General features: G+C 43.9%; 1 protein-coding gene across 25 annotated transcripts in view; it reads right to left on the bottom strand.

Moving 5' to 3' along the window:
* The window catches only part of KALRN (kalirin RhoGEF kinase), a 661,891-nt gene that overhangs the window by 302,185 nt on the left and 333,913 nt on the right, over nucleotides 1-25,793 (bottom strand). For 21 of the 25 annotated variants that reach the window (XM_059162890.1, XM_059162900.1, XM_059162892.1 and 18 more), the window contains exons 11-13: nucleotides 20,907-21,098; nucleotides 11,489-11,697; nucleotides 8,107-8,281 (exon numbers count right to left, since the gene is read on the bottom strand). In XM_059162890.1, the coding sequence (XP_059018873.1) occupies nucleotides 8,107-8,281; nucleotides 11,489-11,697; nucleotides 20,907-21,098 (576 nt within the window). The remainder of the gene's footprint in view (nucleotides 1-8,106; nucleotides 8,282-11,488; nucleotides 11,698-20,906; nucleotides 21,099-25,793) is intronic. The other 4 variants (XM_059162899.1, XM_059162901.1, XM_059162916.1 and 1 more) reach the window with 1 other exon arrangement.

The following is a 25,793-nucleotide window of genomic DNA, read 5'->3' as shown; positions in this document are numbered from 1 at the left end:
GTCCAAGGCTCCATGTGGGGGAAACAGCAAGAGAACTAGAATTAGAAGTGGAGCCTCAAGATATGGCTGAATGGCTGCGATTCGTGATAAGACTTGAATGGATGAGGAATTACTCCTTACGGAGGAGTAAAGTAGTTTCTTGAGATGCAAACTACTCCTGGGGAAGATGCTGTGAAGACTGTTGAAATGACAACAAGAGATTTAGAGCATGACATAAATGGACAAGATGAAGTAGCAGCAGAGTTTGAGAGGACTGACTCCAACTGCAAAGGAACTTCTACTGTGAGTAAAATGCTATTAACAGCATCACATACTGCGGAGAAATTATTTGCACCACACTATGTACATTAAGGGCCAAGTGGGAAGAAAGGATCCAAGGCATTTCATTGTGCTGAGATGCTCTGAAATACCTGGGTTGTCAATTGCAAGATGAGCATCTTTCTGTTTTATGATGTCATTATTTTTATTAAGATGAGAAAAGTGAAAGCTAAATATTCTCCGCTGACCTACAAGTGTTCGATGATAGGGAAACACATACGGCCGCTAAAGAGATAGTCTTGTTGCATGGGAGGAGTTATCTGAGCTATAATGGGTTTGTATACTGATACAGGTTACCACTGTGAAACTAAAATTCACCCAAATATCAGAGCCATTTATTCTTCTTGTCTAGTCTAGTATTTTCTTTTCTGAGTTCTTTTTGTTTATAAAATAAATTTATAAAATGTCAAGATAGTGAATTCTAATATAGGTTATTTTAAAGGTGTATCTGCATCATGACATTTCTTTCTGTTCTAGAAATATATATAAAATTTGTCTAAAGAGTTAAACTATTTATTTATGTAGCTATATATAGATCTTTGGGAATATCACAAGAACTTCTGGGAAAACAGAAGGATTTGGCAATAAAGAAATCTACTCAATTGTCTCTCATTTTTGGCAAAATAATGTAAGAGCATATTGCAACGTGCCAAAATTGATGAGTTCCAATGTTTAGTTACCTAATTTCTATTCTGGTAGATTATCTGTGTAATTGAATAATTTTTATAAACAATTTCATATTCTTTTCTTCACTAACATCATGATAAAACAGGGACCTTAGGTATAATCATGACTGACCTTGAAGGAGTCTCGATCAGATCCTCAGTGGTTATTTTGTCCGTATCTTTGGCTCTTAATGAGTTTGAGATCTGTGGGAATCTAATCTGTTTTGAAAAGATCTCCCCTTTGTTGAAGAGCTCCTACAACATATATCGTCCACTCATTCTAGTACTTATCAGAGCTCGAATGTCAGTGTTTTTCCTCCCGGGTAAGCTAAATACCTCATCCTGGAGATTACATCTACTCCCCTCTCCTGAATCCCCAGCATCCTCACCAGAAATAAGAAGCATACGCCATTTGTATCTTGATAATGTAACCTGACTTCAGGCTCACAGTCATTACAGAGGGATTTGAAAATTCCCTCCTTTGATAATTTACTCCAAACAGGTGACTTGCCAGAATAAGAGAGCTGTGTGATTAATTATTGTTGTTTTGTATTTAAGAAGGAAGTTGGTAGTAGAACCCCCCCCACACACACACAATGATGCTGAAATCAATTTGGCAAAATTCTGGAAGAGACTATCAAATTAATATTTTGTGTTGGCTTTGGTTTACTTTATAGAACTTGTTCTGCATTTTCTCCTCAAAGGAACTGGAGCACGTTTAAAGAATGTTACAGTGATCCCTAGGAGCAACCCACAAAAAGGGATCTCAAATAGATCTCAACTTTCTTGTTATAGTTTCTATGTTGGTGAACTTGAGGTATCTTATGAACATGGAGCACAGCATGGATTTTGCAGAGCCTGACATGGTATCTATAGAAGAACACGTTATGAAAGTGGACTAGAGGATGTGGTCCTTAGATGATCCCCAGGCAATACAGTAACCATGCAGTCCGATGGCTCTGCATCATCAGAGGAGAACTTTCATGAAGCACCACAGGGCCTGCCTGACTGGGCCAATATTTCAAATAGCTACAACGTTGAACCAATAATAAATTTACCTTGATAGGATGACGAACTGGGCCAAGAAGAAAAAACAGTACAATTTGAGAGGGAACATACATAAAAGTTTCTTTTTAAGTTTTTTTTTTTTTTTTTGAAAGTCAGCGTATCAGAAGCACTTTGAAAAAACAACCCGGCGCTTTTAAGGGAGTACAAGCTTACAGAATACAGAAGAGGCTCCCATCTCCTGGGCCACTCCGACAGAGTGCCAGCACCCTGAGCACACTACACCCAGGTGTATGTAGGAAGGCGTGGCTAACTTGCCCTCAGTAGAGGGCAACCAGGAGAGCTGGGTGTCTGGAAATCACGTCACATCCAGAAAGACAAGAATAAATTGGGATCTGTGCCACAGATGATGAAGAGGATGAAGACAAACAGTCACCAAATTTTTAAAGTCAAGAGGATTGTAGAAATAACTATATAATCTCAACATTTTTCAGGTAAAGGAGAAGGAGCCTATGATGACCATTTTCAATTGTTTTTAAGGCTGCCAAATAAAAGAGGGAGCAGATTTATTCTGTTTTCCCAGAGAGCAGACTCGGATCAAAGGTCAGAAGGGTGGAGGTTCTAGTTCAATACACTGATAAAATCCTGAGCTCCCCTTTCTGCCCCTGTCCCCCCAAACCTCACTTACAGAATTTGGAGATATCCCAGTAGAGGCTAAGTAGCAAATCCTGGCCACCAACTTCTACCTGTGTTCCAGGTATAATCTCCTCAAGAAACTTTCCACGGGCAGCCTGACTAAATAAATATTCCTGCCTCAGCGTTCTCTTCCAACTGTCAGTCTCTCTCTCTGCCACAGATTTAACACATTGTGTGACTATCCTGTTTCTCTGTTTCTCCTCAGCTAGGCCCTGAATGGCAAGGACTGTTTGTATCCTCAACGCCCAACATCCTTTTTGATTCATATTAGGTGCTCACTAAATGTTGACTGAGTTGGATTTCTATCAGGCAAAAGGCCAGTCTTGGGCAATCTCTTTCAAATATGAAATGCTAAAGGCGTCTTGAAGAGTTGAGACCACCAGTAAATTGTAATCAGCTGTCTGTCCTCAAGGCGGAACGTTCCTCCTCAAAGACTATCTTTTCCCCAGCCTCAGCCTAGCCACAACTTGTCCCAATACAAACTCCGTAGATCTAGAGCTGGCCGTTCCATTCCTTACTCAGGCTAATTACACAGATTAATTTGCAGGTACACCGAACAAACTTTGTGATTATAGAGTCAAAGATTTCAAAGAAAGACCATAACTGTGGCCCATTTTTCATAAAGTCCCCTATGTACAGTATCTTTCTTGGTGTCATTTCTAGTATTCTATAATGTGAGTATGCCTGCCCCAGGGGGTGCCCGAGATTATCCACTGAAAACACAAAAATTCTCCCTGTATACATATGCATCTGTATGTGCATGTATATCATAGGCACACATATTTGATTAAATCGGTAAAAAAGATGCAATGTTTCCCTAGACTTTCACTGACAGACTGAAACTGGAATCTTGCTACAAGTACCAGCAGCCGGAGGGGTGGGAGAGGGCGCCGTCAGGAGAGCAGGAGGGTGGCTCATTCATCCTGTTGCTTTCAGGGGAGTTCAAATTATCGCTCTTTACAAGCACCCAGTTAAACAGATTTATCTATTATCTACTTTTAACTAAGCTTCACAGAAAGACGCATGGCTTATCAAGTTTCCTGCAAAGAAACTGCAGTTTGAGGACAATAATATGCATGAAAGCACATGAGAACTTTTAACTCTCTGTTGGCCACCTTGTGGGGTAAAGAAATAATGATGATCTAATCAGAACTGCCACGAAACCAGGCCAAAAAAATAATTAGAGATGATCAAGGAGGCAATCTGAAATATGGAACCAAAACTTCTAATGAAAAATCTGAATTTCACCCTAAGGGTATCCTGAGTTCTGAGATTATGAGCCAGTGATAGAACATGTGTACCGTTTATAAACTAATATATGCAAAGATAGGGAGTTGCAAGTTCAAAAAAATTTCTTTTTTTAAAAGATTTTATTTATTTATTTGACAGAGAGAAATTACAAGTAAGCAGAGAGGCAGGCAGAGAGAGGAGGAAGCAGGCTCCCCGCTGAGCAGAGAGCCCGATACGGGACTCGATCCCAGGACCCTGAGATCATGACCTGAGCCGAAGGCAGCGGCTTAACCCACTGAGCCACCCAGGCGCCCCAAAAAAATTTTCTTAAGAGAGTATACGATCAAAGGAGTTTGGAGACTCCTGGCCTGTTCTTGCTTCTAAAAACTTTTTTTTTTTTTAAACTTCTTTTTGATCATTCTGGTCAATTGTAGAAAACTTTGAAATGCATGGGAGCTTCAATAGCAAGGAAATATCACCCATATTTCTACTACCACAGTGTAATTATTCACCTTTGGTAAAATGTCTCTGCCATCACAACCATTTCATATAAAACTTCTTTCATGGGGTTAAGCTGAAAGTATAGGAAACACTTTACAGAACATTGTGTTCCCCCATGAGTCACTGTATCTAGTCTCCATGGAGGTTAAGATGGTCTGTCAGGAATGCAGCTGCAGTCCTGGCTTTAGAGCAGTTGCCCACTACATCTGGGTAAGCTTAATTCTTGGTGGGGACGCCCTGTGACCTCATCCCAGGTTATCCTGTGGGTGCCACACACACCTTACTGAGGAAAGGAGCCTGGCACAGCAACTCCCGTACTATCTTAATTGTTAAATTAATTAGCCCATCTCAGCCATCGGTGACATGGTTAAGGCGTCATGCTCAGATTCCCAGATGTCAGGCGTGCAGGCCTGCTCTGGTTTTCAGTAATCCCCAGGAATTCTGAGTATGTCCATCAAATGCCTTCCTCCAGAGAAGGACCCCATAGCTGAAGGTTCTGCAGAGACGGCCCCTGTCCTGGCTAATGTCAGTTTCGACATGCCCCTTACTGCCGAAGCCACCCTTGGTTTCCCACTCTGGCTCTTCTCTAGATGTTTGCTCGTCACCCGCCCCCCCCCACCCCCCCGCGAGTGAAACACTGGCTGGTATTTGAAATAATCTCATCACCCTCAAAAATAACTTCTGACAATCTGAGTTGAAGCAGAAATTTTTCATAGGGTTGAAAGGATTTCCATTTTGATCTGGGATGAAATGCAGCACTTCCCAAGCTTTGGGCCACACCCCAGATGGGGCACAAAACCCCTTCTAAAACCTGCATGTCATTTCCTAAACCAGAGGGTGGTGAACCAAGTCACTGTTTTATCTCCCTCATTTTATGAGACCCTCATACGATGTCCCCACTTTTGCTCTCTACTACAGATCAACTATTCACATTATTGCGTGGTATGGGAGCTGCGGGGGTGGGGGAGAGCATTTGTATACAACACCAAGGTTGAAGAATTCAAATCCTATAACTGAAACAGCAAGCTCCTCTGGTGCAACAGTTAAATAGGAGCCAGTTTTAAAGTATTGGATTTGCAGTTTGCTTTTTTGTTTTAATGGATAATTTTGGTGTATCCTCTGGATTGTTTTTCAGGAGTGAGAGTGAATTTTCTCAGAACCGCTATAGGCAAACACACCCTAGTGATGCCCGCCACCCCCTCCGGCTAATGTCAGGGGTGCAATTCATGGCAAAGTGAAGCTATCAACCCCATTCTGCAACTAAGCCAGCAACTGTGACCTCAAAACCATGTCATCTAACAAAATAAAACCCAAACATCCAAACCCTCAGATGGTTTCCTTCCACTTAAGCAGTTTTTTTTTTTAAAGATTTTGTTTATTTATTTGACAGAGAGAAAGATCACAAGTAGGCAGAGAGGCAGGCAGAGAGATAGGGGGTAGAAGGCTCCCTGCTGAGCAGAGAGCCAGATGCGGGGCTCCATCTCAGGACCCTGAGATCATGACCGGAGCCGAAGGCAGAGGCCCAACCCACTGAGCCACCCAGGTGCCCCCACTTAAGCAGTTTTTGATGCGGACTGGGAATGACAGGAGAGTAAACAGAGACTGCAAGAGCAGAATCACCACACCTGCTCTCATGATTTCCCAAGGGATACATTCACCTTCGGCAGGCACAGCAGAGCTGGGGAGAGATGATGGGAGTGCCTGGGGCTGGGCCTGGCAATCAAATGGAACTCTGTTTATTTTGGGGGGCCTCACCCCCGAGTACCAGAGATTAACAATTCATACCCCCTTTTTCCTGTCTTTGTTACCTTGGTCACCCCAGCTCTATGAAATTCACCACATTCTCTCTGCTGCCTGCCAAAATCTCTAATTTTCCACTAGTACTTTTATTGTTCTTTCAATATATATTTGTAAGTATACATTTCTTTTCCTTAAAGTTTGTTTAAGTAATCTCTACACTCAGTGTGGGGCCTGAACTCGTGACCCTGAGATCAAGCAAGAGTTACACACACCTCCAGCAGAGGTGGCCAGGTGTCCCACAACTTATGCTTTAATAGTACTTTCCCCCTGACATCCTTTTTTTTTTTTTTTTTTAAAGATTTTATTTATTTATTTGACAGAGAGAGAAATCACAAGTAGGCGGAGAGTCAGGCAGAGAGAGAGAGAGAAGCAGGCTCCCACTGAGCAAAGAGCCCGATGCGGGGCTCGATCCCAGGACACTGAGATCATGACCTGAGCCGAAGGCAGCGGCTTAATCCACTGAGCCACCCAGGCGCCCCCCCCCCCCGACATCCTTTTGAGTGTAGATTCAAAGTAAATTAAGTAAAAAGTACATATAAATTCACCTAAAGTTATAGAATAAGTTGGAAGGATAATCAAGATATAGATTTAAAGACTTATCTTTTCTTCTTTTCCTTTGTGTCACAAACTATCCAGACCGCCCCTTTTTTTGAACAGGTAGTCTTAAGCAAGAAATTGCAGTGGCTTCCAGGGAAGGAAAGGTAGAGGTGTGGTTATAAGAAGAGACAGATCATTAAGACAATAACGGATAGGAAGGATTACTTTAGGACTGCTTTCTTCTTATATTTCTGATTGTCAATATAAACCCTGTTGGTCACAGAATTGAAGAAAAGAGCATCTTTTGCCAGGACAGTTCTCTGGTCCTGCCTGGGACTGGGACTGGGATATGGGAACTGCAACATTAGAGGGGAAAAAAAAGTCCTTTCCTTCCAAACCAGTTTCATGAAGTTTCCACAGATATTGTTAGGAAGATCATTCCCAGACACCCAGAAGCCCAAACTGTTAGGAGCCCATCGGAATGCACAACAAATTTTTAAAAAAATGATGGGTGGAGAGCAGCTTTCCCTCATACCACACCAGCAGAGAGCAAAGATAGAGCCTCTTTAATTTAACCCTTCCCATCCCTGAAAAGGACAAAGTGCCTTGGGTGTTGGACACTATTCACAACCCAGGAACCCTACTGGCCTGGCTTTAGTTAGTGTTTCAAAGTAGAAAATAATAATAGGTGGATATTATGTGGAACAGACATTATTAATAGGCATCACAAAGGGGATATAAATATATCAGAACATTCAATTCTGACCTTTGCAGAGGAACTGAGGAGTCCATGAGATGAACCAAGATGGCCTTAGCACAGACTTACTTTCTTGGTGAGCACAAAGCAAATTAAAGAAAAGGTCTTCCTCCCTGTGGCTCCTGACTTCCTGACTGCTCTGTGATTTCATCTAGCTCCTGACCTCTAGTCATCAGCTGAGGAGGCCTCCGAATTTTAACACCTACCTGTTCCTGAAGCTAAAGGACCCAATGGCTAACTCAAATAGCCAACGCCATGGTCTTTTAGGAACCAATGTACCAAGGGTCCAAATAACCCCAACAAAAACTTTCTCGATAAAGTCATTCCTAGACAGAAAGTGAAACCGAGAAGCTCTCTGCCTGGCAGAGCAGATTAGGACAGAGGAACGGAACCAGGTAGAACGTGAATTGGGAATCTGCTGACTCTGCAAATGGATCCTCAAGGCACCATCCCCTAGAATTCCCTTAGGGTCCTGCCCGATGCCCCTTGCCAGCCCCAGGCCATGCCCCTGAGCAAGAAGCAGGCCCCTAGGTGGCGCCCCAGGACTTTCCCTAACTCCCCGCCCTCTCCGTCCGCGTGCCCCGCCCCCGCCTCTACCTCGATGGTATACTGCTCGAAGATGCGCAGTTGCAGGAAGATATCCAGCTTGATCCTGCGCTCATGGAACAGCTCCTCCATCTGCACCTGGGCGTCGTCCAGCTGCTGCAGGACTGACTCGACGTGGCTGATGGAGCTGCCGTGGGGCGTCTTGTTGTTGGACACAGCCGAGTCCCTGCGGCACAGGAGGGGGGAAAGACCTGGCCATGTTAAAGGGATATGAGGGCAGGAGGTCTTCCTCCTCTGAGCAAGGGGGGTGTGAATGAGCTGGGTCACTCAGGACATTTCTCACACTCCCCCTGTGACCCTGGGACTATCTCTGGAGCAGGCGAACCGATGACTCACGTATCCTCTCTGAGGTTCCCCGCAATGCAGGGCTAAGACTAGCCGCTCTGCTCGACCTCCGGGCGGAGAAAGGGATCAGAAAAGGGAACGCAGGCAAAGGGCTCTCAGAGGCAGAATGTGTTAAGGAAACGGAGCGGTGCCACACATACATGCAACCTAGGACGCATGGGTTTAACATGCACACGTGCACACGCATGACAGTAAACACAATGGTCACAACACATAAGAGTAGACAAACTAAAGGCACATAAAAAAAATCACTTCCTGGTTTAAATAAAATGAGATCACAGCTACCAAAATTTCTCCTCCACTTCACAGTACCGTGCAGAGCCTGTGCTTCCCACAGGTTCCAAGCTGCTGTGAGGAAAGCATGGGATCTAGACGTCACAAGCACAGATTGAGCCCCCAGTCTGACACACAGGGGCCTGTGGCCTGGGGACATCACCTCCTGGAGTCCCAGCAGCCTCCTGACAAGGGCACTTATTAATGCCCTGCCCTGCTCACTTCATGCTTTGCTGTCAAGTGAGACCGTGCCTGTGAATGTGCTCAGTGACCAGAACATGCTGCGTGAGTGGCTATGAATCCTGAAAGGACACGTGAGAAGTGCCACGTGCTGATGGGGGCCCAGGCCCAGCTGTGGAGAGTAGAGGGTAGGGGCACGTTAGGCTGGGGCAGCAGCAAGGCTGCCAAGAGGATGTGTTCTGATTTGGGCGTGAAAAGGAGGAACCCAGCCAAGCAGGTGGGAGGCCTGTGCTCTCTGAGCAGAAGAGTCTATGCTAAAGTGGCAGGGGAGGTGACAGGTTATAGAGGGGAACCAAAAGAAAACATACTGAGCTTCTCAGAGAAGTGAGGGGGTGGTGAGACCTCCAAAGAGATCATTATAATAGGTCAGTTACAGGTGTCGAGACGTTCAGATTCTAGAGGTCCCTAAAGCTTGCAATAAAGGGGCACGTTCATTATCTTGTGGCTTCCTGGTTTCTTATACACTGTAAGAAGTCAGAAGAAAAGGGCAAAATCATCAGCAGGCTGTCAGCCTGTGTCTGTCTCAGAAGCAGCTGTGTCGGAGTTCATATTGTTTCTGAAGTGGTGTAAGGCCCATGGTCAGGAACCCTTCCTTCTGCCATTCTGAGAGCTCCCAACACCGGCCTCTCTGGGCACCACACCCAACCAGGAATGGAACATAAGGCAGGTACTCAATGCTCTGCTTTATGCATTTGTTGAGGACTTTGCTGTTGGAAGGATATGCTTGTTCTGACTGCTCCTCTCAGGCTGTTTTCTATCACACAGCTTCCAGAAGGAAGAGAAGGATTTCTGAACATTTTGCACAGCACCAATGTCAGCGTCACACTCACTAGGAGGCCCAGAGATGATGCCAAACCGCCTGAGATGCTTCGATGATGAGTGCCAGTGAAGTCACAGAGACCAAGAGAAGATGTGTGCTCTGCTGGGCAGGAGGCATCCGCCCCTCTCCGCCAGGCATGGTTCACGTCTTTTCCTCTTTGGCGGGTCTTGAAATCAAGGACGCGTGCCGGGGCTAGAGTCAGGCTACTAGGGGTGCACACAGTCCCCAGTGGTTCTTGGTCACACAGCTAGCTAGGGTCCTCTTGGAAATCCATGGCATCTAAGCTGTAGAACAGGCCTTCGCCATCACAGAGTAGCCCTTGGCCCTTAGGCATCATGTAAGGTTGGCAGGTGAGAGCAGAGGTCTCCCCCACAGACCCAGCCCACACAGAACGAAACCCACTAAGCTTACAAAGAGCATTTGGAGAGGAAACACAAAACCATCACAAAATTCTAGAGCTGACAGAGCTCCTACAGCAACCCCCTTAATTACACAGATGAAGCAGCTGAGGGCCAGACAGCTTAAGTGACAGCCTGCTATTTGGAATTTTTTTCAGAAGCCAGTAACAGTAGGATTTCTTAGATAGCCAGACAAAACTCATATATTATATATTAGTAAAGATGAACTGGGGAAAGAAGGGAAAGAGGCTGTCTTATTAGTATGCACCAGGAGGACTCAGAAACATCCCATGTGCATGTTTGGAATAGACACAATTTCCAACAGAAAAAATGTGTTGAGGCTATCTCAAGGTAAGTTCTCATTGTTTGTTTAATTGGACAACCAGTAACAGGGTTGGGGGGGAACCCTCTCCAATTGAAGTAATTCCCTCAGGCCCCAGGGCTGGCCTGGGACTTGCTGATGAGATTATTTCTGTGTGGGGCTGGCAGAGGTCCCAACACTCAGTGAGTCTAGGACAGAGCAAGTCCCTGGGGGCGGAAGACATCGTTAGCACTATCAAGTCGTACTTATACAGCACCTGGGCCCAGAGGTGGTGCTGAGGGCTGGCTCACCGCCTGTGACACCTTATCTGAGGTGTCTGTGCCCTTGACAGGAGGAAACTAGATATTGATGACCACAGAAAGGAGGCAATGTTGTGGGTGATTCTAAATGAATGTAAGGTTTTCTATAGGATTTTCCTTCTTGGTTATGTTTGTTTAGGTTGGTAGAGAGGGAGTTGTATTTTCTGGGCAGCAAGGAATGGTGGAAAGGTTGTATGTGAGCAATGGAGAGCAGACTGGGATAAGCACACACTCTCTAGATCCCCATGGAGCCAAAGCCAACCATTTTTGCCACCTGGAGCACTAGCATTCAGGGTTCAGCCCAAGATCAGAAGCCAAATAACATGGGACTCCATAAAGGCTATTTCCCCACATAACCAACTATGCCGTAATTCTTCATGAAGATGCTATTTATTTCCTATTGAATGTGGTTAATTTTTGTGTCTGTGTTATTTATTGATTGCTGAATAACATCATGAATAATACATAATTCTCTGAAACATCAGAGCTTCTTCATTTCCTACTTCATCCTCAACTCAAGTTGGGTATGGCACAGGCATTTTTATATCTGACAGATGGAGAGACTGAAGCTCACAAGAGACCACAAAGCTGGCTGTGGCTGAGCCAAGACCGGGACATGACTTATCTCACATCTAGTCGAGGGCATTTCCCACTGGAGAGCACTGCCCATGCTGACCTGGCCTCGCTGGGCTCCCCTAGGGAGGGAGGCGCTGACCTGAGCTGCTGGATAAGGTCTTCGCCTTCCTTGATGACGTTGAGCGTGGCATCTAGAGTGGCGGTCTGCTGCTGCTGGAACTGTTTGATCAGTTCCTGGACCGCATCCACTGAGTCCGCACAAACATCCTCCAGCATCTCCTTCTGAAGGTCTTCCATCCATGTCCACAACTGTGGGGGAAAGAGCAGAGACCCCATGCAGGGCAGACAGGAGAGGTCAGGGCTGGGGCCAGGGCCAGAAAGTCAGACATGGGACATGCAACCTAACCTCCACCAGTCAGTGTGATGTCAGACTGTCCTTCTCACTGGCATACCTACATTTAAATTCATTATACATCTCTGTTAAGTTCACTCCATTAAATTCACTCTGTTAAGTTCACTGTTTCTGTTCCCTAAGGATGAGAACCACCCCAGGCTTCACTTCCCTGCGGGTCAGTGAAACCTGCCTTCGTAGAGCAGGGCGATCACTCATCTTGGAGACACTAGGAAGAACAGGGGATTGCTGAGGGACATATATTATTTCATCTTTCAGAAAGGAGGGCTGCACATACTCCAGACCACTAGAGGTTGATTTCTAGAAATGTACCATGACTTTGGAAACATGCAAAAAGGAATGGGCTGCTCAATAAGAACCAAATGAAGAAGGGGTGCTGGGGTGGCTCAGTTGGTGAAGCCACTACCTTCAGCTCAGGTCATGATCATGGAGTCGAGGGATCGAGTCCCACATTGGGTTCCCTGCTCGGTGGGGAGTCTACTTCTCCCTCTGACCTCTCCCCTCTCATGATCTCCCTCTCTCATTCTCTTTCTCAAATAAAAAAATAAAATCTTAAAAAAAAGAGAACCAAGTGAAGATTAATTTTAAAAATATGTGTCATGCTAAATTATTTTGGTCTTTTCAGGGGTGCTAGGTTGGTTAGAAGGTTGAATGCTAAAAATGTAGCTTATCTTAATTTTAGGGTAAGGATGCAACATTTCCCCTATTACATTCAAAGCACTGAAATGCAGCCAGGGTGATATTACTGGTCAGGCAACTTTAAAAGAGCTAAGTATAATGTTGTGAACAGAATAAGTACTGGAAATGATGAGGAGCTGGACTGAATTACTGAAAACTCATGTAATGATAACTCTTCTTCATACTGAAACTAGGTCTCCATGGCCTGCCACAGGGCTCCATTTCTAATACTCCTACCAAGCATGCTCACAAAATGAGGAAGGGAAAGATGAGTCTGGTGCTTGCTTAGAAATAGGGAACCTTCACCTGGCTAGCTAGAAAGATAAGCTCAGGCCTCTACCAGGGAGAAAACAAAACAAAACAAAAAATAGTATGGAGAGAAAATGGGAGAGACAGAATCAGATGTAGATTTTGGCCTAATCTTTTAACTCGTGGTGCCTTTGAATAAATCATTCCATCCTTGGCTCTCTATGACTTCATGTGTAAAACACGTAACGTGACGTAGGACTTGATCCCAGCACCCCAGGATCATGACCTGAGCCGAAGGCAGACACTTAACGACTGAGCCACCAGGTGCCCCTGAACACATAAAACTATTAATAAGCCCTTGGCATTGTGATGATTGCCCTAAGGGATACAAATTACTATTATTCAGTGTTCCTGTCATTTAGCAGCTTACAATCTAGTTGTAATTCAATTTATTTCCTTTACCAAAAAACAAAAACAACAACAACAAAAAAAACCCACCCTTTTTTGTTGTAAAAACAGACAGCAAGGTTTCCAGACCATGGAAGCTGGGATACATATTCCTAAATGTATGAATGTACTTATTTAAAATTGGGTTGAAACCAGGAAACCAGGAAGTTCAGGGTATTGGTCGCTGTTGGTTCATGTTATTTCATGTTGCCATTTGGCCTAGAGAACAAAAGCTTTTTTCTACAGGTGCTGAAGTCTCTGGGTAAAAGATAATGGGTTTTCTGAAAACTTACTGTACAGACAGGCAGTAGAGCATAATGGTTAAGAGTTTCAAGCCCCAATTCTACTATGTATCAGTTAGACAACCTTGAGCAAATAAGCTACCCTCTTTGCACCCCAGTTTTCCTTATCAGTAGAGTGGCGATAATAATAGTATGTACTTTTATTAATATTACTAATAAGTTGGTACCATGTGTGTATATGTGTGTATGTACATATACACAAATAAGTGAGTTATATCCATATCTATCTATATAGATACCTGTATCTATATATACCATTTAGAAACAGTGCCTAGCATAGAGGAAGTGCTAGGTATTATATTTAAAAGATACTTTTGATGCAAGCCACCTCCAGTTCCCACTAGAAGGCAGCAGGAAAGTTTAAAGTACTCCTTCATTTTGGAATTAGTAAAAGATCAACACCAGATTTGGTCTTTCAGTAGGCTAGGTTGAGCTGGGCCTCTCTTTGCTGTTTTTGCTGCTTTGTCCTGGGATGTCTAAGGAAAGCCTAGAGACTGGAAAGTCTAGATATTTCTAAAGGAAAGAAAGAAAGAAGGAAAAGAAAATAAAAGGGAAAGGAAAGGAAATAAAAGGAAAGGAAAAGAGGATGTAAAGAGAGAGATAACAACTGTAGATACCAAACAAGTCATATAAGACTTGATTAGAAAGTTGAAAGAAAGAAGAAACAAGAAGACTTGAAAAGAAACTTGATGTGTTGAGGGAGGACAGGCATCGAGACAGAAGACCGATCAGGGTAAGGTTGGTACTTGCTATTACAGGAATAAGAGACAGAAAAGAGGCTTATAGGGATCTTGAGAATTTTATTTGATTTAAGATAATTCTGTTCTCAGTACCATCCTTAAGCTATTTTAATGGCTTCATAGCTTAGAGGTCTTTTCTTCTTCTTCTTCTTCTTTTTTTTTTCTCCACACCCAGCTCCCAGTGGAGCCCAATGTGGGGCTTGAACTCATGACACTGAGGTCAAGATCTGAGCTGAGATCAAGAGTCAGACACTTAACGGAATGAGCCACCCAGGCACCCCATTCTCTTATTTTTAATAAAACTTGAACACCTCTGGTGTAGGTCTAGGGAAGAAAGCATCATTTTTTTTCTGAGGAAATCCACCATGCTTCATGGCTCTCCCTCCTCCTGATGGTCATGCAGCTAAACAGCAGGGGTAAAGAAACCGACCATAGAAATTGCCAGATAAAAATGAGACATCAGGGACTAGGGAAAGACTAGGGACGTCTGAGAATACACTCTGATCTCTGAAGTCACTGTCATTAGAAAAATGTGTCCTCCCTCCCAAACAGTCTTTGACTAGTGAATTGAAACTGATTTCTCACATTTCTAGTCACATATTCTATTACATTATAAACAAATTTGTCTAAGGCAGAATCAAACCTACTTGCTGCTAAGGAAAATCAGCTAAGAGATAAATGATGAAGGACAGTACTCGGTGCAGCTCAGCCCAGTGGTTAGCGAGCTGATAAGAAAAGAAGCACTGGTCTACCTTCAGGAGGATAAAATATCAAACAAAATTGCTTGTGATTAAAGAGAATTTGGCTTGGAGCGAGGGAAGGGGACTACAGCACCAAAGGCAAAACATTAGTGACCTCTTTCTCTATCTGTCCTTCTGTTATGAAAACAAACAGAAGAAAAGGAGCTCTTGAATGAAACTGATATTTACTGGTGATAATTCTTGATTCTGCCTCTGTTGGCTACTCCTTGAGCATAGGAAAACGACTTTTTTTTTTTTAAAGATTTTATTTATTTATTTGACAGAGAGAGATCACAAACAGGCAGAGAGGCAGGCAGAGAGAGAGGAGGAAGCAGGCTCCCTGCTGAGCAGAGAGCCCGATGCGGGGCTCGATCCCAGGACCCTGGGATCATGACCTGAGCTAAAGGCAGCTGCTTAACGCACTGAGCCACCCAGGCACCCCTGGGAAAATGACTTTACTTCAACTACTTCATATTGAAACTGGTGAGTGTGTGCACGTGTAGGCATGTGTATGTATGGGCTCTGCAGCTTATCCCTAAAATCCCTTCCAGCTCTAATTTGCTATGGTTTCTCTTCAAAGGCTGATGTCAAGAAGAGGATAGCAAAGAAATGGCTTTCTAAACTAAAACACAGTAGTCTCAGCTTAGACACAGAGACATCCAAAGTCCAGAAACTTTAGCAACAGCTTAAGGATAACTATGATATCAAGTTAAGACACTATTAGCAACCTAGAAAGCTTGAGTTGTGAGCCACTTGCAATCCCACAAGGTCACACCCACAGAGGTGACCATAGGAGCAGCACATGTAAATTGTAAGCTCATAATACGATTTTTTGAATAAGGACCTCTGAGGTGTACATAAAGTAGACAAAAAGAACATTAGTGTCCCTAAACTATGAGTAAGGCCCAATATTCCATTTCCTAGGCTACAATTTTCCCATCTGAATGTCCTGTTGGTTTTCTTCTGTGTATGTGTCCATCTGACTTAGCCCTGAAGAGTGTGCCTAGATTGCTTTGAAAAGAATCCACATCAGAGTGCCACTTCTATTAGTAATTTACTAGTTATCAGGCAGTCAGTGAAACCCAGTTGGAATGGTCTCTCCCTTCAAGCTACCACAAGCAATGACTGCCAAAACTAGGTAAACTCATGGAGTTTGTGAGGTAATCCTGTTGTTCTCCATTTGGTTTCTCTCCCCTAGGATGATCCTTTTTACCCTCTGTGTAAAAAGAGTCCCACACTTTAGCACTGCGTCTTTTCCTTCAATCCACTGCTTCCAGAATGACTCTCATGATTCAGACATTTCCAGATGCTCTTCTTGGTCAAACACACCTGTAGTGAAGGGACCCATTCCTTCAGGGCTCTGCTCTTTGGTTGGCAAGGATTACTCGGTCCATGTGGACAGACGCACTTAGGTGGTTTTATGTGTTCTTCCTCTCAGAGAAAACATGTGGTTGTGGCCCCAAATACGTGTATTCAAACAATGGACCTAATTTGAGAAGTTCTAGAACCTTAGCAAAGGTGCAGTGGATGGAGCCTTTGAACGTACTACATGAAGTTAGTCCTAAAAGTATACCGGGGAGTTCAGGAGCCCATACTGCCTGCAGAGAAAGAGGCAATGGAAAAAGGCAGGGAGGGAAGGGCAAGGAAGGGAGACACTAGGAGGTCTGTAGAACTAATGAGGCTTATGGATGAGTGGTTACGGAAGAAGGTAGTCTGTACTGCTTTCCTCTACTGATTGGCGGTTCACCTGCACAGCTGTGGAGCACTGTGCTGGGACAATCCACAGCCCTAAGATGTCTCACAGATCTAGCTCCACAGGGTGAACCACCCTCCCCTCACTTTGAAGAGATCATTTTTTCTTTGGCATTGATGACCGGCTTTTATTTCTTTTCTTTTCTTTTTTTTTTAAAGATTTTATTTATTTATTTGACAGAGAGAGATCACAAGCAGGCAGAGAGAGAGGAGGAAGCAGGCTCCCCGCTGAGCAGAGAGCCTGATGTGGGGCTCGATCCCAAGACTCTGAGATCATGACCTGAGCCGAAGGCAGTGGCTTAACCCAGGAGCCACCCAGGTGCCCCCACCCCTGGCTTTTATTTCTTAAACAAACATCGTGACAGTTGGCAATTGAGATGGAGGCCAAAACTGTCTTGTTCTTGCAAGCATCATTGCTTTGGAAGACTGATTTCGTTTTGGTTCTGTGGTGGGTGGGGAGAGGACCATGTGTTCATATGAGTGTCTGAGGTGTTTGTGGGATGTGTGTGTGTGTGTGTGTGTGTGTGTGTGTATGTGTGAGTGCATGCGTGCCTGTTTGAGCAGAAAATAGCACGGAAGAATGATTTCACAAGTTTAGAAACAAATAGAAATGGGCATTTAATTAAGCTGTGTAATAAAGAGTCGAGGTTGATTATCTTGGCCACATTCTTTAGTTAATTTGACTCTCATATTATTACTAGAAAAATATGTAAAAATGGATATTTTGAAAGCCCAGAAATTGCAGCATTTCCATGGAAACCCCAAGGAAAGAGAATTCTGTCTGGACAATCTCTGTGGAGCAAATGACACTTGCTACAAATGCCTTCTCCCTGGACAAAGAAAGTGAGGACTTGGGTAAATTCTTCTCCCTATATTCTCCCTAGCTCTCAAGACCAGCAAAATGCCAGCTTCCCTCCTGTCCCTAGGCAAAAAGAAGCTATTGGAAAGTTCAGCACAATAGATACGAATAGTTGAGGGTCTGTGAACATAAGAAGGTCCCAACACATGTTTGTCGGCTCTCTTTATAGTGTCGCTCTTCTCTCCAAAGGGGATGACAAATTTTATTTTTGTAAAATAACATTAATTGGGATTGTTATAGATTTCCAATCAAACATGTCACTGAAGGAAAGTTATAAAATAAAAGAATGCAAAAGAAAATTAAGTCACTCATACATTTAACTTCTTTGTATACTGCTTTCTGGTCTCTATCCTATGTGTGTATCAAAATTGTGATTGTGCTGGATATACAGTGTTCTATATATTACACTACAAGCCCTTTCTCATGCTATTCATGATCTTTGACAATGTGATATATAATAACTATATAATATTTCTCTGGCTAGATGTACTGTGAATAGTTTAATGGATCACTCAACATGGACTATTTAGATAGTTTTTAATTATTCAAATTATGAAGAACACTGAAAATTATGAAGAACACTGCAATAAAATGGTTAGAAGGTTTTTAACTTTCCAGACTCCCGTGGTCACCAAGAATTCATGATAGAGGGCCAAAAGGATTAAACACACTATTCAGTCTGTAGAAGAAATGGGCTTGAAGGGTATCTTTCTCATATCTTCCTCCTGTTTCCTCTCTGATCCTAATTGGATTAAATCTTTTGATGTAGGAAGTGGGAAAAAGTAAAATTATGAACTTCAGCCTGGGGGGTCATGGGAAATCTAGGTTAAATCATTTATGAAGGCCGATGCTCAGTTCCTGCCCAGAAATCTCTTGTACAGGGAGCTCTACCTAATTTCTTCGAAATCATATCCCACAATAACATTCTATTACACAGTGGCATTAATGCAAAAATTCAGGAGACGGCTGATGCAGATAGAAAGGAAAAAAGAAAAGGAAAGAGGAGGGGGTGCCTCGGTGCCTCAGTTGGTTAAGTATCTGACTCTTGATCTCAGCTCAGGTCTTGATTTCAGGGTCATGAGTTCAAATCCCACAATGAGCTCCACACTGGGCATGGAGCCTACTTAAAAAAAAAAAAGGAAGGAAGAGGAAATTAGCCATAACTAGGCAGAAAGGATCTGTGACAGTATTTATCAACCTCTGCCTCCCACACCCACAACCTAGCAACATTTTGCATTTCTCAGCTAAGATCTACCCTCCCCATCAAGGCCCGGTTTCAAGGGTTGAAAATGTAAAGAGGAAAAAGAAGGGTAAGGAGAAGGAAGAAGAGCAGAGGAGGGGAGGAGATAGCAGAGGAACATGGGAGGAGAGAGTGTGGAACAGCAGAGGCAAGCACGAGCAGTCTTTAGGAAGACACGTAAGGTCTCCACGGGTGAGAAGCTCCATCACGACACAGACAGACTCTTGTGAGCCTGAGTTTCCCCATTTGAAACTGTGTTTAAGAAAATCTAAACCATAAGATGATCATGATGATTCCATGTGTCTGGCAAGGAGTAGGTGCCCAATTAAAAAAAAAATACTACCTATTATGCATTGAGTGCTTACAATGAACCACATCTTAGGTCAGGGAAATTATTTGTATTATTTCAGACTTACTCTTATTTATTATTGTTATTATCACCATCAAATAAAGAAGATGAAAAGAAGAAAAAGAAAGGAGTCTTGAACACTAGAACTATAAGGGGTCTCGGGGCCACTGAATCCAACTGCACGATTTTATAGATAGGGCAACCCAGGGCCAGTGGCATAGTGATCTGCATAAGCTCCATGGGTTTTTTTTGTTTTTTGTTTTAATTATGTTATGTTAGTCACCATATAGTATATCATTAGTTTTTGGCTCACATGGTTCTATAGCAGCGGACTCTGGACTAGAATCCCAGTCTTTAGGTCCATGCACAGAACATGGAGATACAGCTAAACTAACCTCACCCATCACCTCCCTGGGCAGCGAATACCCCCACCGCCCTCATGGGGAACATGACTCCTGTTCATTCATGCTCCATTCCATCACCCACAGGCTCATAATTAGAAGAGAATACACAAGACTTTGCTTTCTGAAACCATTATTAAGAATCAGGTGAGCCCCAAGCAAGCAGACAGCCCGGCAGGAAAACCTGGATTAAAGCTAATCCCCTTGCTTTACAGACACTCATCAGAGAGTGGCTGTGGGTCCCACAGAGAGGAACCAGAGCCATCTTCAGGGAGCTCGCCAGCCCTCCATCTGCCTGGGGAATCTCAGTTTAGAAAACATTATCTTTTCATGCTTTTCTCTGATAGGCACTGCAATGATTTGCATTCATTCCCACCAAGTGTCAGAAAAGCCTGTGAAGTAGTAACAACCAGGCTTCTTAATGCATTTCAAATATCAAAAATCAACTTAATTAAGCAGGGTTAATTTTTTTTTTCCTGAGAAGCAATCAAACTCTAATTAATACTCTATTAAAATGAATTCCTGGGGGAACACAAGCATGCACACACCTAATGAGTTCATCTGCCAAGGGTGTTATTATAGAGGATGCTCAGTGTGCCTCCTCGCTGGCCACTTACTCCATTTCAGAGTGCGCCATGTTAATCAGAAATGAAAAGCAATTGCAGGTTTGCAGCCCTCCTCCTCTCTATGAGGCCCTCCGCCCTGCCAATAGTGTAACCTAATCCATCCTCCCCTCTCTCCTCTCTACTCTGAATGATTCAGGCCAGACTTAAGCCCAGCTGGCTTCCTCCGGCATGAGGGTAATTTCCCCTTTCCTTCACCGGCGGCCCTCCACCATCAGGCAAGTTGAGAACCAACTCGCTTTAACATCAACCCTCTGGCAGATCTCATTAAGAAGATTTAATCCTCTGTTTTAAAAGGATAAAAGAAAAACACAGAACACATTTGCAAACTCTGTATGCTTCTTGCTGGTGGCAAAGATGATCAAAGTTCTGCTGGACTGATTTCTGACAGGAAACAGCAACCAAGAGAAAGTGGGTCTGGGGTGGGAAAGGAGTCGGCGATTATACATTTCCTTTTGTCATGGTTATTTCTACACCAGGGATCCCCAAATTTCTCCAGCTGCAGATTGAATGCTCTAGCAGACTTGGTCAATGACCTGCTTCTGTGGCCCTCCCCCAACTTGAGATGAGAAGGAAAAAATTTTGTTCCATTCTGGTTGAGACCTAAATACAGGTTATCAGGGGCAAATTGCGAGTGTCATCACTGTCAGGAGGCTAGTAACCCTAAAACCACCCAGGCCCCCGGGGCATACCAGCCAATGCTCCCTTTCCACCAGCCCACCTTACCTCTTTGGTGTGTGTGTGGAAGGAGACAGACATGTCCAGGAGAAGCTTCCGCTGTTCCACCCGGCGCACAAAGTCCTGGATGCGTACCTCCAGGTGTCGAGCTGCCTTGTAGATCTCCTCCGGGTCACATTCCCCTGTCTGAGCCAGCTGCTCGGCGGCTTCTAGGAGCTTGTCCGCATTGGTGTAGGTATTCTGCCAGCAGCAACAGTGAGCGAAAGTCAACTTGCAGTCACTGACCGAGCTTCGCGCCTTCCCCCAGACCACCCGGGGCTGCCCAGAGCTGCAGCGCAGGGCGTAGGCGGGGAGCCCACAGTTCCCTGATCCAGCACGGAGGAGCTGAGTGCCAGGCTCGCCTGCCGCCTCTCAGCGAGCTAGCAGCTTGGCAGCTTGGCACAAGTGGGCACTAGCTAGGTGCCTCCTCCGTCCCTGAGATTTCTCAGAGGTGGGATGTCCCTGGGAAGAAGAGAGGAGGCATGCGAGAACCCCTGTCCCCGTGTGCGCTGCGACTCCCCACCCTTGCGAAGATCCATCACTGCCTTTGCATCTCAGGCTGTAACTGCCAGAGTCAGAAATACCTCATCCACAAAGATCGTCTGTGTTTCTATGCGAGAACACCCAGGAAACAATAACTGGGGACTTGTTCGACTTTTGCCCCCAAGTTCCCTGTGACTACTGGTGTTTATCTTCTGGAACAGAGCTATCTCTTTGCAGGGGAAGGGGTCAGCAATTCCAGGGAGCTGACAGAAGGAAGCAGCCACGGTCAGAGAGAGGAGATGCAGGCTGTTCCTTGTGCACCCAGTGAAGGCTTAATGTTTGCAGGAAGGCTGGGGAGGAGTCTGGCGATCTTAAGAGACTGCCTGCACTCCCATATTGCCACACGCACACACACACACTCCTCCAACTCCTGTCTGTATACACCACAGTATTCTCTAGAGCATTTATTTTTTATTTTTTTTTTTTTAAAGATTTTATTTATTTATTTGTCAGAGAGAGAGAGAGAGAATGAGTGCGGGAGAACACAAGCAGGCAGAGCGGCAGGCAGAGGCAGAGAGAGAAGCAGGCTCCCCACTGAGCAAGGAGCCCGATGCGGGACTCGATCCCAGGACTCTGGGATCATGACCTGAGCCGAAGGCAGTGGCTTAACCAACTGAGCCACCCAGGTGTCCCTCTCTAGAGCATTTAAAAAGGCAACCAGATTGTAATTATTATTCATCAGGACGGGAGTCACTGCCTTTATAAGAGTTATGCCATGGATTCAACTTTTCCTCAGCAGGCTTCCCTTAAAAAAGATCCTGATATTCCCTGCTTGAGAACTGGTGACTCAAGTGTCTATCATATTTCTTAATATCCCTACAGTCATTCAATGCCCTATGGAGTGGTGAATAAGTGGTAACTGGTGAGGGTGCAAATCTGGCAAAAGGAAAGTATCAAATGCACAGTGAATGAGAACTGAAATGGGTTTATGAGTAATGACTTGGCCTATGGAAAAGTGGTCTTTAGTGTCCGTGGAGTTTTCATTTTTTATTTTGTTATTTATTTTTTTTTTTACGGGGTGGGTTCTGTTTTGTTTTGCTTATTTTTTTTTTTTTTTTGATTCACCTGAAGATCTGGGCATTAAAGATTGATTTGTACTCCTTGCCTGCAACCTGAAAATTCCCATGTTGAAGTCCTAACACCCAGAACCTCAGAATGTGACCTTATTTGGAAACCGAGTCATTGCAGATATAATTAGTTCGGACGAAGTCCTACTGGAGTAGAGCAGGTTCCTAATCTAACACGACCAGTATCCTTACAGAAAGGATGCCATGTGAAGATGAAGCAGAGATTGGGGCATGCATCTATGGGGCAAGGAATGATAAACATTGCCAGCAAACCACTAGAGTTAAGAGAGGCAGGGAACAGATTCTCCCACATAGCCCTCTGAAAGAACCAATCCTGTTGACACTTCGATCTTGGACTTCTGGCCTCCAGAACTGACAGACAATACATTTCTGTTGTTTAAGCTCCCTTGTTTGTGCTGCTTTGTTATGAAAGCCCCGGAAAGCTAATGCGCTGGGGTTGAAACTTTCAGAGGCTGTTGACACAGACTCTCGGTTTTACTGAGGAAGATGGGCAAGCCTTCAGTAAACACTTGTCATGGTTTTAAGAAATGCTTAGAGAGGTCCCAGTGGCTACTTAAGGAATGTTGTCTGAGGGGTGCCTGGGTGGCTCAGTGGGTTAAGCCGCTGCCTTCGGCTCAGGTCATGATCTCGGGGTCCTGGGATCGAGCCCCACATCGGGTTCTCTGCTCAGCAGGGAGCCTGCTTCCCTCTCTCTCTCTCTCTCTCTGCCTGCCTCTCTGCCTCTCTGTCTACTTGTGATCTACTTGTGATCTCTCTCTGTGAAATAAATAAATAAAATCTTTAAAAAAAAAAAAAATGGAATGTTGTCTGAAAAACAATGGCCTAGGCAAATGTTGTCCCAATACAGGTGAGTAGAGTGGTGGTGGGACTTGAAAAGGAGGAAGAATCCCTCAGTGCCACTTAGGGAATTCATGGAATTGTGGTTGTCCACAATTTCTAGTAAATATACCCAGAGCAGATGGGAGGGAGTTTTGTTTTTGTTTGTTTGTTTGTTTGTTTGTTTTTTCAGGAATCCCTCATATTTTCTATCTTAAACCCTATAGAATTTCAGGAAACCCCAAAGAAACCCACAGGTTGTGACCTTATATTTTCTAGGCAAAAAATTAATATCTGTGGCAAAGCCAAAGCAAGCTTATTTGAAAGTTAAGTTTGAGACCAATAAGAGATAAATAAAAAGCAAAACCGAAGGACCCACTGCACATAAAGTGGACAACTTGTCCCCTTTTGTCTGGGATTTTCCTGATTTTAACACTAGACGTCCCATCACTTCTGAGCAAGTTGGAATGGCTGATCACCCTAAGACATACCTAAAACACCTTAAGACATGCTCTGAGTCTCTCAGGAGTACAGATGCATATGCAATGTATGCTGCCTCCAAAGATTATTATATAATCATTCTTGAAAGAAATACTATGGTAACACATAACACTGGGCAAGTAACACAATAATAATTAAAGGTTAAAGTTTCTTGACATGATAGCAAAACTGAGAATAAAAACAGTTAATCAGAAGTGCCTGTGTGGCTCAGTGGATTAAGGCCCTTCTGCTTTCAGCTCAGATCATGATCCCAGGGTCCTGGGATCGAGCTCTGCATCGGGCTCTCTGCTCAATGGGGAGACTGCTTCCTCCTCTCTCTCTCTGTCTGCTTCTCTGCCTACTTGTGATCTCTGTCTGTCAAATAAATAACTAAAATATTTTAAAAAAACAGTCAATAATTATTGAATAATTTTCACATGCCAAGAACAATCTAAAGATTTATATGTATATTAACTTCTTAATCTGCAAAATAACCCTATGAAGTCAATACAACCATTAGCTCCATTCTACAGATGAAGAAACTGAGGCACAAATAATTTCTGCCAAGGTCACATGTCTCATAAGTGACAGAACCAAGATTAAAATCTTTTCTGGTTTCAGAGACCAAGCTCCAAACTATTACACTATGCAGTCAGATGAAGAAGGGCCTTGGTGTGCCATGCTGAGGAGTTTCACCCCAAACACAGTGGGAAGCCACTAACAGTTCTAAATAGAGGACAGATGTGATAGATATCTAGTATATAAAGACCCTGCCCTGCCTCTATACAGAGTGAAGGCAGGATTTAGCAGAGAAGAAAGAGGGCTTCTCATTGACATGATTCCCTTTTCTTTATGCTCACAGTACTCTATGTTTATTCATTTCATGGCCATTATCATCCCCATAGTAACAATGTGCTCCCATGGGTATCTCTCTACTGGTCTGTGAGCTTAAATGTAGGTTCCATGTTTCATTCATCTTTGGTTCTTCATACCAGGAACCATGACTGGTTTACTACAGGTACTTGTTAAATGGTTACTGAATGAAAAGGCACAGAGATGGGAATGAGCGTGGTATGTTTGGATAAGCTGAGTCAACCTGAATAAATTAGACAGTGGTTAGAAATGATACTGGATAATGCAGAAAAGAGAAAATAAATTTTATAAAGAGAAAGGGATAATAAAGGCAGGAGGAAGGGCAAGGGAGTCAATGCTAAAAGCTGGGCTCCCTGCTTTACCTGCTGCCTGGCCCTCCTCCTTATCACTACCAGAAAGAGATTTTAAAAAGCAGATCCAGTCACACCTCTCTTCTACTCAAAACTGTTCAGTGGTTTTCCACTGCCTTTGGGGTAAAATTCCTTAGCATGGCATGCCAGGCCCTTCTTCATCTGACACTTGCTTTTTCTCAACAGCTTCAGCTCACATTTATCCCCTAGAGCCAATGAAACAACCTGCTTACACTACCGGAAACTCATTGCACTGAATCCTGCCTCTATTCTGCCCGAGATGCCCTTCCTCCACTTTTTGTACATGACCAATTCTTACCCTTTAAGGCCCAGCCTAGGCATCAATTTCTCCAGAAAGTCCATCCTCATAGCCACTTCTTACACAAGGTTGGCTTAGATGTGCTCCTCTGAGGTCTCGGAGTGATCTGTGCCAAGCCCCTCCTTGATACCTGCCATATTCCAATGCAAATATTTGCCTTTCTCATCTGCTAAGAGGCACACAATGTCTTTTATCTCTTTCTGTTAGTGCCTGGCACCAAGTAAATGCTCCATAAATATTTAGTGAATGAATTAATAAATTAAAGAATACATCACTCCCCCATCAATCCTAATATTTAATCCTTGGCTCTCTTCAACTACTTGGTACAAGACCTTACATGCTAGAATTCATATGCAGTGTTCAGTCCCACTTGATTTATTCTACTTCCTGGTACAGTCCTGAAATAGGAATGTGCTTAGAGACTATC

Source organism: Mustela lutreola, chromosome 2, assembly GCF_030435805.1.
Source record: "Mustela lutreola isolate mMusLut2 chromosome 2, mMusLut2.pri, whole genome shotgun sequence".
Lineage (NCBI taxonomy): Eukaryota > Metazoa > Chordata > Mammalia > Carnivora > Mustelidae > Mustela > Mustela lutreola.
The sequence above is the reverse complement of the archived record's forward strand: the minus strand, read 5'-3'. Positions and strand labels throughout refer to the sequence as shown.